At 45.0% G+C, this 11,215-nt stretch overlaps 1 protein-coding gene across 5 annotated transcripts in view; it reads left to right on the top strand.

Annotated features, from left to right (window-relative positions):
- Positions 1 to 1,335: 1,335 nt before the first annotated feature.
- The window catches only part of ATP6V0A4 (ATPase H+ transporting V0 subunit a4), a 53,787-nt gene continuing 43,907 nt past the window's right edge, over positions 1,336 to 11,215 (top strand). Inside the window, exons 1-4 of one of the 5 annotated variants that reach the window (XM_048831049.2) lie at positions 1,336 to 1,541; positions 3,739 to 3,866; positions 4,888 to 5,020; positions 7,863 to 7,941. In XM_048831049.2, the coding sequence (XP_048687006.1) occupies positions 4,904 to 5,020; positions 7,863 to 7,941 (196 nt within the window). In that variant the 5' untranslated portion in view covers positions 1,336 to 1,541; positions 3,739 to 3,866; positions 4,888 to 4,903. Of the gene's footprint in view, positions 1,542 to 3,718; positions 3,867 to 4,825; positions 5,021 to 7,862; positions 7,942 to 11,215 lie in introns of all 5 variants that reach the window. The other 4 variants (XM_048831031.2, XM_075123018.1, XM_048831040.2 and 1 more) reach the window with 4 other exon arrangements.

Raw genomic sequence — 11,215 nt, 5'->3', positions numbered from 1 at the left:
CCCACTCTACCCCTTCTCCCAAGGCCCTGCCCCTGCCCAGTTCCACCCCCTCCCCCCGAACGCACCACGCCCACGCTCCTCTCCTCCTCCCCACCCCACCCCCCGTGCCTCCTGTTGCAGTGAAACATCTGATCTGTGGTGGGCAGTAGACGCTGAGAGGGAGCGGGAGGTGCTGATTGGCGGGGCCCGCCGGCGGGCAGGAGGCACTGTGGGGAGGGGGAAGTTCTCATAGGGGGGCTGCTGGTGGCCGCAGCTCACCTCCTCGCCCCCACCACCTGCCTGCCCGCCACTCTCCTCCTTGCCGCCTGCCCGCCTGCCCCTCACCTCCCCATTTGCTTCCTCACCCCACTCACCTGCACGCCTCACCTCCCCATGGTTTTATACAAGTGTGGGGCCTCCCAAAGTGCAGAGCCCAGGGCGGTCGCCCTGATTCGCCATACCCAAGGGAGGGCTCTGCCCCCAGCTAACTTGAGCAGAGCTGGCACATCTGCCTACCTGCACTGGGAAGGATGCTCCCAGCTGCAGCGTAGAAATACCCTTAGTCCACAGCCCTGAGCAAGGGGTAATTCATAAGAATCCCCACCCCAGGAGAGACCCTAGAAGGGACCATCCCTCTGAGACACCATTCCCTCCTTACTTCCCCTTTGCTCGCCATGTTGAGGAGTAAAGGACTTCAAGTCTCTGGGGCTCACAATGTGGTAGCTTTCATGAGTACTAAAGTTCACTTAAATAATATAGTTTTCAAAAGGAAAAAAATAGTGTTAAATCCCAACTCCCGTGAAATCAATGGGAGTTTTGCCATTGACTTCACTGGAGCCAGGATTTCACTGAGTCTTTTTTCTTTAGCATTTGAGGGGAAGGAATATAAAGCATCCATTTCCCGTCACACAAACCAATAAAAATAAAGGTCCATAAAATCAGTATTCATGATCACTAACATAATACTCCTCATAGAACCTCTTTTTGGTGTGTAAACATTCCACATTAACCTCATACCAATGTTTGGCTGGAAGAAAGTCCTAAATCTCTCCTTGTTCCTATCTGATCTCCAGTATTGTGTCTTTGCCTTAAAGCTGATAGAGTTGTGTGAGAAACAGCTTGAAGGTTTTCTCTGTTTCCTGGGGATTGCTATTTCTTTAACCAATATTTGAATGAGCTTTCATTGGTTTATACTTCTCAGAGTATAGCACTTTACAAAAGTTCATTTTCGTTTGAGAGCACCTTGGCTGTGCAAGGAAGCATGTCCGATTTGTTATTAATCACAACACTTTGCACACTGACAAAACAGCCAACTCTTGTCACAGATCTGACATGAAAAATTTAGAATGAGCCAGACAGCTCCTGATCCATTTCACTCCGTGCTTGTTTTAGGACAAAAAGGGTCTCTCTTCTCTGGTCTAGACCAGTTCAGCCCTTAAAAGAACTGGTTTCTATAGATATGTTAAAGAAAGAAAAGTTTACTTCAGTCCTTCATTTGCTGCTCAGTAGAATTGGAAGTAGTTCCAGAATTCTTCAGGCTCCATAAAGAGCAGGTGATCAAGGTAAGAACAGGCATTCATATTACCTAACACAAGAATTCTGGCTAGCTAAGCCAAAATGGAACATTTTCGTTGTTGTAGAACTACCTTTAGAATTGTTAAGACTTGATGGGCGGTTCTCCTCTCAGCCCTGCTAAGGAAACAGCCTACATAAAGTTTTTTGGTCATTGACCTGATGACACATAATAATATTTTTTTTAAATCAACAACTAACTCTTACAGCTATATCTAAACGTGTGTACATTCTAACTATAACTTAGGAGATCACAAATGGAGTAACTGTGGATGATTGTTTAGCTATCCCTTTGTCAAACTGAAGAATTTTGAGGAAAAGAAAACTGACAGCAACTCAGATTGGGATTATATTCCATATTAAATTAATAGTGGCTAAAGTAAATGAGAAACTTCTACTGTGCTCATTAGAGCTGGGCAGGAAATAATTTTCCAGTCTGAAATCTTGAAAATTGTCACAAATCAAAAATCTGATTTTTAAAAAAAAACAACCCTCACTTTGGATTGGGTCAATCAAAATGTTTCATTTTAAAAAAATGTTGATTTGAGAACTGATTTCAATCTTGATTTTCTTTTTTTTACCTTTAAAGTATATAAATTACCTACAATTTCAAAATGAAAGTTGAAGATGTTGTTTCATAAATGTTGAAATGGGCTGTTTCAACAAATTTGAAACTTTTCTTTTCAAATGGGGAGATTTGTTGAAACTGAATAATTTAGGTTTTGATGATCTGTTTTCTCTGATGGAAAAAATGTTTTACTGTGAAATTCCCAACCAGCTGTATTGCTCGCATCCTATCTCAGCCATGTGAAACTGACAGATGATATATTTTATTTTAGCAAGTTATTAGTTATCAAATGTTCTGTTTTTCTATACCTTAAAACTACCTAGTGAATGGGTACAGTGAGTGATGCAATGAAAGCTCAGAGGAAAAGGGATATGCATTGACTCTATATATGAATAATTGACTTCATTGAATCTCCATAAATCAGGCCATTTATCACATTTTGTAAAACTCATCTATTATTTTTAGGGTGGTTTTTTTAATGTCCTTGGTGCTTTAAATAAGAGGTGATTTGAACATACGCTGACCTACTAGGAATAAGCATTGCAAGATTGGGTTGAAAAAGAGAGCAGGTTAGGGACAGTTCCCTTCCTGCCTTTGTTATTAGGTGGAAGAAATTCATCAAGGGATGCAGTTAGTAGTCGAAGTATAAAAATGTCGGTTTGGGTCTGATTTTATTTTTAAATGCATGGAAATAATGTGTTCAATTGCATGTTTCTTCTGGCCAAGTGATTGCTGTTTGTGCATTGAAATTAGCTGATTACATGCATGAATGCTCAATGACATGATTATCTGCAGTTTGCATGTGCGGTTACCTTATGTAAATAGTGATAATAGCATGCACAAAGCAAATGAAAAATTGCATGTGCATTTTGCGTATGTCATTACATGGGCCTTATTTTGAAAATAGGCCCTTTGTGAAAGAAAGAAAGAAAGAAAGAAAGAAAGAAAGCATTTTATAAAACAAATATTAGTATGAAACATTCCAAGAAATGTTGATTTAAATTTAAATGAAAACAGATTTCCCTTTTATGATGTAAACTGTCCCTTGCTGTGTTTGCAACCCAGACACCACATTGTGTTAGGAGTGAAACTGACATGAAACAGATCAGCCTCCCTTACCTATCTATATTCAAGATGAGTTTAATGGAACAAGATGTCAGGCCTCTTGGCTCATCACTTTTGTGGACAGTACTGTGAATTTCAGTTTCAGTATCCAAACATGTTAATCACCCACATTTGGGTGGTCTGAAGTGCCCAGATCCTATGCTGGGCACAGGGAGAAGAGGGGAGGGCAGGATTCACTCACCTGTTTAATGTAGAAGACCTATGAGACTCACCTCCCATGACAAGCATGCACCCCTCTCAACCCCCCCGCTAACCTTCCATCCTGCCATAGGGTGACCAGATAGCAAGTGTGAAAAATCGGGACGGGGTGGGAGGTAATAGGCACCTATGTAAGACAAAGCCCCGAATATCAGGACTGTCCCTATAAAATCGGGACATCTGGTCACCCTACCCTGCCATGACGATGACTCTGCGGGCAACATGGCTACTGCCCTCAGGAGAGGAAGAAACACTGTTGTGTTTGTTGTGCTGCAGCACTTCTTCCTCCCCTGCAGGTTGTGCTGTGTAGAGAGCCCTCTCCCTGCTGCTCTCCTCTCCCCAGGCCTGCTCCTTCCTCTCTTCCTCACTGCAGCTACCAGGAGGAGGAGAAGTGGAGGGACTGTGAGCAGACAGAGGATTAAAGGTGGGTAGGGTAACCAGACAGCAAGTGTGAAAAATCGGGACGGGGGTGGGGGGTAATAGGAGCCTATATAAGAAAAAGACTCCCAAATCGGGACTGTCCCTATAAAATAGGGACATCGGTCACCCTAAAGGTGGGAGAGGTGGACGGGGCACCCTTTCTGGATTCTCGCTCTCTCTCTCACCCTGATTTTCTGTTTGGAGAGTTGTGAGGTGTAAATAGGGAGAAGCAAACTAGATGCCTAAAATTCATCCAGTCTCCCTAATGCGTTAGTATCTTGGACAAAGACCATATATTGTTGTATACAGGGGTACTGCCCTTTGGCTGCATTCTGCCCCCTTTTACGCGACAGGAGGGCCATGAGAGAGATGGGGGAAGCAGCTGGATCCGCATGTGCCAGGAATCCCCCTACCATAACGGGGGGTCCTCCTGCTGTCATAACAGCCCTACACCCCTTGCCCCCAAGCTGTGTCTGGGTGGGCAGGAGGGTGCATGGCTGGATGGCTGTTTGTTCTGGCTCCGGAATGACCTGGAGGTAGCGGTGGAAAGCGGCTGTAAAGTTAGAGCAGCCCTTTGGAGATCTGTTTGGGATTCGGTCAGTGCCCTCTGCAGCTGGGCTGTGGCTGACAGGCTTTGTAACCCCTCACAGCTAAACCCAGTTCCATCGTTGTCCTTAGCCAGGGCATATCAAAACAACCCAGTGCTCTGTACCTGTCACACTTTTACTGGGGCTGTCAATTAATCACAGTTAACTCAAGTGATTAACTCCAAACAAATTAACTCGATTAAAAAAATGAATCGCAATTAATTGCAGTTTCTTGCCATGAATCACGATTAATTTTTTGTAATCGTTTGACAGCCCTAATTTTTACCAAAGGTACAGATTTTCTGGGTGCCCAGCATTTAGCGTTCATTGTATTGGCTTAATAAGCCAGCATTTATACTGCCCTTTACATTTTAAGGTTTGTCACAAGGCAAACAAGCCAGCGTCACCACCTTAATTCTCCCATCAACACTGGTGCAGAACAAGAGCGAGCGAGATGGCGTCAATGTTCCGGAGTGAGGAGATGTGTCTGATGCAGCTGTTTCTCCAGGTGGAGGCTGCCTATTGCTGCGTTGCAGAGCTTGGCGAGCTGGGCCTGGTCCAGTTCAGAGATGTAAGTAGTTATGAGAGGTTCTGGGGTAGGAATGTTGGGATCAGCTATTAAAGGGCCACTGTAAATGTGGTTGGTCCCAAAAGATGCTGGGACAATAGATTAATCTGGAAGGCGGGGATGCTACAAAAGTTTTTATAGTGCGGGTGCTGAGAACCCTTGAACCAAACTGTAATCCCTGTCTATAATGGAAACCACTTCGTGCCAGGGGATGTGGCAGACCCCCTGCATCTCTAGTTCCAGCACCTATGCTGGAAGGGCTTGGCATAAAGACTGTAAATACCTGCCTTGCTCTGGAAAGGAAGGAGGCCGTGGGATTCAGGCAGTGGACTGGGAGATCCGGGTTCAATTCCCAGCTCTGACACAGACTGCCTGCATGACTTTGGTCCAGTCGTTTATTTTCACTGCACCTCGGTTCCCCATCTGTAAAATGGGGATAAAAATATTTCCATTTATCTGTCTTGTCTATTTAGATGGTCAACTTGTGGAGGCAGAGACAGTCTGTGTATGCACAGAGCACACTGGGACTGTGATCTCACTTGGGCCTCTAGGCGCTACTCAAATACAAATACAGTAGAACCTCAGAGTTACGAACACCTCGGGAATGGAAGTTGTTCATATCTCTGAACAAAACATTGTGGTGGTTCTTTCAAAAGTTTACAACTAAACATTGACTTTAATGCAGCTTTGAAACTTTACTGTGCAAAAGAAAAATGCTGCTTTTCCTTTTTTTTTTTTTTTTAGTAGTTTACATTTAACACAGTACTGTACTGTATTCCCCCCCTTTTTTGGGTGGGTCTCTGCTGCTGCCTGTTGCGTACACCAGTTCCAATTGAGGTGTGTGGTTGACTGGTTAGTTCATAACTCTAGTGTTCATAATTCTGAGGTTCTACCGTAACAATAATTACTCTCAGTTTACTGTTACACATAATACTCTTCCTATCATTGACTTTCCAGTTTGATCGGATTACCTGAACAGTGTCCCTGTCTGAAAATTGAAAGTAAAGGTTGATTTATATGTCTGTTTAAGGCCAGATACAGTATGGTAAACAGAGACACAGTCTAAATTATCTACAGTAAAGGGGGTTTCTTCTGTGAGAATTATAATAACTTGTAAGGGGAGTATTTGGAATTGCTGGAGTCCAAGGGTGTCTACTACACTACAATGCAGTCTATGGCCACCCTTACCCAGAATTTAATATGGAGATACGATCCACAGAAATTACATCCACAGAGCTCCATTGTAATCAGAGCAGAGACATCTTGGCTCCAGATAGAGCATTGCTTGCTGGGTATTGTAGTCTCTATTGTAAAGATGAGCAAGGATGCAGTGTCTCCATGTGATGCCAATTATGCATGATTGAAGTATATGCACAGTGTGGTGCTTCTGCAAAAATCTAAGCCCATCAAGGAAGATGCTGCTCCTCCAGTTCATCAGCTAAATCTGAGCCTGATGCCAGAAGTTAGATTCAGCTAAGAAAATATGAGCCATTTCTCTGCATGCCAATTAGGCATCATTTGCATATCCTTAAAGTCAATCCCCATCACCCACCTAAATCACCTGGTTACCTCTGGTGGTTTTCCAAAGTGGGTATCTACAAGAACGTTGTTTTTGGAGAGCAAAAACTGCAGCATGAGATTTATCTGTACAAGGAAGGGACTATAAAGTATTTATACAAGGCTTGAAACTGAGATTTATTGGTAACTGCCAGTAGTGAATGGCATAGCGACAGACATATCCTTGGTGAATTAGCAGACCAAAAGAGTCTGCTGTGGGACATGGAAAATTCATGAGTATTTTTTCTGCCGTGGTGCTGTTGGTAGCAATGGTGGAAGCTGTACTGCAGACAGGAGGCAATGGTTAGTGTCTTCCACCGCTGGAGCTGCATCAGTGCAGATAAATGTTTACTAATTTGCTTAGTGTAAACAAGGTATATGGAATGTGCCTCACAAAATTACACCCCAAATAGTTACACCTGTGACATTGGCATGTACATCCCCAAACAGAGGTTTGGTTATTTAAAGAAATGAGAGGAAAGAGGATTCAGAGTCTTGTTCAGGAGAATATCAAGTCTCCCATTGCTAGGACCCCAGTTCATATCCAAGCGAGGTCAGCAGTGGTGGAGAATAATTGTCTGATGCCTGTTCAGTGGCGCTGGTGATACAAGTTCAGGGATCTTGGTTCAGTTCCTCGGTGGCAAGTGGGGAAGAACTCTCCTCTGTCAGGATAATGAGCAGGCTGTCTTGAGTGAATCACTGGCTGAATTCTGTGGTCCCTGTTATGCAGGAGGTCAGACCAGATGGTCCCAGTGGTTCCTTCTGGCCTTAAAATCTATAAAATCCAAGAAGCCTTTTCTACCCCTGCTCAGACCTCTGGCAGCCAGAGAAGCCATGACTGAATGGGCCAAGCATACCAGTTAAGGTTGAGGCACAGTGATTGTCTGAAGAAGTTTTCGCAAAAAGAAAAGGAGTACTTGTGGCACCTTAGAGACTAACCAATTTATTTGAGCATGAGCTTTCGTGAGCTACAGCTCAGAAGTGAGCTGTAGCTCACGAAAGCTCATGCTCAAATAAATTGGTTAGTCTCTAAGGTGCCACAAGTACTCCTTTTCTTTTTGCGAATACAGACTAACACGGCTGTTCCTCTGAAACCTGAAGAAGTTTTGTATTCCCATTGTTTGTGTGGTGCCTGTTGTGTGGCTAGGAGGCTACAAGTTTCAGTACTATGCAAAGGCAGCATCTTTCACCCACGCTAATATACAGTTAAACTAAAAGTCTCCCAACTGGCAATGTGCATTCAGCCCTGGGTTTGTTTGGTTTTTTTGTTTTGTTTTTTAATTTCTAGTTGAATGTGAATGTGAACAGCTTCCAGAGAAAGTTTGTGAATGAAGTCAGAAGATGTGAATCCTTGGAGAGGATCCTCCGTAAGTAGACATTTGTACAATGCTACTGGCTCCAGAAGTGGTAATCTACTATTTCAAAAAGCAAAGTGATCTAACTAGCAAAATTGAATGGAATTTGTTCTAAAGATGGCAAAGCTTTCATTAGAAAGGCTTTGTACTTTTCATCTGAAGGCTTTGAAGTGTTTGCATGCACCAATTAAGTGCCACTATACTACTGGGGCTGGGGAGGGGGAGTGTACGTATCACACCTATTTTGCATATGGGTAAAGTCAGAAGAGAGGTTAAGTGTCCTGCGTAAAATCACATTTCCAGCAACTGGGCTGGAAATGGAACCCGGGGTCCTGACTCCTCGTCCCGTGTTCTAACCATTAGAACATACTTTCTGCAGCAAAGCACACTGTCCCAGTCAGAGATTTCTTTAAAAAGCCGGCAGGCAATAAAAATGGGGGGTTTTTTAAGCTGTTTTTTCTTAGTCATTATTTTTGTGGAGCTTGCTAGGAAATGGTATCAAGTGAAGTGTCCATAGGATCTTTAAAATGTCTACTTTTCTACTGTGTGAGGGGGAAATAATTACACTCCCTTAGCATTTATAGTGCTAATCACCCATTGATCCTCATGCACCTTGCAAAGTTGGGTAAGCGCTATTCTCCGCATTTTATAGGTGGCTCTATTGAGGGCCAGAGAGGTTAAATTTCGTGTCCAGTGTCTCACAGTGGGTCAGTGGCACAACTAGGGATAGACCGTAGGTCTCCTACCTTCCAGCCTTCAGCTCTATCCCTTTTGGAAGAGGGCCCTGGATACTTAAGACAAGTGCTGCTTGTTGGGGAGAGGAGGGTGAAAGCTGTTGTTGCCTGGGGACAGTTTTTCAGTTGGTGTTGCAGGGTCCGGATTTTGAAGGGGTGCAAACAAAAAGTCAGTGGCCAAGGATATAGGGCTAGATTCACAAAAAGACATAGGTACCCTAACTGCTATTTTAGGCACCTAAATCCCAGAATCAGGCCCCACCGGGATTCACAAACCCCCGGTCAGCTGCCACTGAATTCTGTAGGCAACGAAACTCATTTGGCGGCTACATTTTTGCATTAGAAGTTCCCTCTGCCCCTGTCTTTCTTTCTCCGAGCACGTGCACTGCTGCTCGCTCTAGACATCCAGATGCCCAAGCCCCAGTGTGATGCCTGAACTGCGAGAAGATCAGTTTTCCTCTGCCCAACTCATCTGTGGGGCCCAATCTGGTAAGCAGGCCCAGAGCTTGCCTACCAGATTGGGCCCCTGCAGGTGAACTCACACAAAACAACTGGAGGGGAGGAGAGGGGAGGGGAGGAGGAGCTCCCTCATAACTTTTAGTCCAGTGGCTAGGTTGGTCACCTGGAATGCATGAGACCTCTGGTTCAAGTCTCGCTCCAGCTGCGAGGAGATGGGATTTGAACAGGGATCTTCCATCTCTCAGGTGAGTGCCCTAACCGCTGGCCTATGGGATAGTCTGATATGGGGTTTCCGCCGTTTCTCTTGTTGAAGCTGTTCCACTTGGCCCCTAGCACCAAGAGAGAATCCCAAAAGAGGGTGGCACCTCTCTCCAGCTTGGATTTAGGCCGTGAACTCCCTGAGAGGGGTGGGGCAAGGACTCCCCCCTTGCTTTGGCATCTCTCATTAGCTAGTTCAGGTGAGGAGCTGCCTAGCATGCCGGCTTTTGTGAATCCCATTCTCAGGTGCCTGTCTCATTCATTGTCCAGGAGCCTGGGCACCAAACCCTGGCTTTGTGATATCAAAGCGAGGAGGTGCAAGGTTCCAGGTGTCTAAATAAATCTATTGTATGAAATGAAACACAGGAAAAATGTAGGCTGGATAGCAAAGAACCTTTGCTACCAGTGGGATCTATTCTATTGCAGTGTATTCTCCTGAGGTACTCCTGGGGGAATTCTGCGCTACTGCACATGCTCATAATTAATGAGCCCTGCAGATTTCTAATTTTTTGTGAGGAAAAAAGCTTCTGCCAAAATGTTGCTGCAGTTCCACCTTTTGCACACCAGAGGGTGCTGTGGCAATAGAGCAAAGCTGCAGCTCCCCACCAGCGAGGGAAGGAGAGAGCTGCCTTCTTCGCAGTGGGCCAGGTCAGGAGACAGAGGTATGGGGAGACAGACAGTATGGGATGCTGCCGGGTCAGACCGGTTCAAAACAGCTAGTGGGGGAGGACAGACTGGGACAGGGGCTGAATGGGAGTTGAGGTGCAGGGCCACATGGGGACAGAGGGAGGAGTGCAAAACTACATGGGGACGGGAGTGGCTGGGTGGGGGCACAGAAACACATGGATACAGGAGGAGGGGGTGCAGGGAGACAGGGACAGGGGAGTGGCTGGGTGGAGGCACAGAGACACATGCTGATGGGGGGTGCAGAGCTACATAGGGACAAAGGAGTTGCTCGGTGGAGGCACAGAGACACATGGGGAGGGGGTACAGGGACACAGGGACAGAGAGTGGCTGGGTGAGAGCACAGAGACACATGGGGACGGGCGGATGTGTCTGACTGAATGGGAGAGGCTAGGGGTCAGCCAGGGTCTGCATGGGGAAAGCTCCCTAACAATCCCTCCACTCCCCTGTTCCATACTTTTCCCACCCATACACAACAACCCTCCAAGTTCACACCCAGGCTCCTTCCCAGCAATGTACTTTCCTCTCCCTCAGCACCTCTGTTAGCTCTGACTCCCCCAAACCTTTGCACTTTGCTTCTGAGGGGTGTGGGAAATATGGTTCTGTATTGTAGTTTAAATGAATTATTACTCAGAGTTCTGTATTAATATGCTTAATAAGGAATCTATTTGTCAAAAAACATTTCCTTAATCTTTTTGTTATCTGTATTGTTACAGATATACTTGCTGACAGGTATTTTGAAATAAATGACCAAAAATAATTGAAACTGGTGTGTTTATATTGTGTTATTTTGACAAATAAAATATGCAGAATTTTGTAGAATTTTAAAATATTGTGCGCAGAATTTTTAATTTTTTGGTACAGAATTCCACCAGGAGTACTAAGGGAGGTTGGAGTAGCCCCCCCCCCCCCCTTGAGGATTTGAAACTGTGTTGGAGAAACCACTGTATGCTGTGTTGTAAGGAACAGCAGGCTGGAGAGCAGGCACAATGAACTGATGATCATTTTCTACTGCCGTGCTATGATTAGGTTAGCTTCGTACTACAGTCACGATTCCCAGGTGTATACAATTATCTCCTCTGGAGAAGGAGCAGCTTCCTTACTGCTGAGGGAGGCTCCAGGGAGCCAGATTCTTGGGTGTCGAAGAGTTC

Source organism: Caretta caretta, chromosome 1, assembly GCF_965140235.1.
Source record: "Caretta caretta isolate rCarCar2 chromosome 1, rCarCar1.hap1, whole genome shotgun sequence".
NCBI classification, from domain to species: Eukaryota; Metazoa; Chordata; order Testudines; family Cheloniidae; genus Caretta; species Caretta caretta.
The sequence above is the reverse complement of the archived record's forward strand: the minus strand, read 5'-3'. Positions and strand labels throughout refer to the sequence as shown.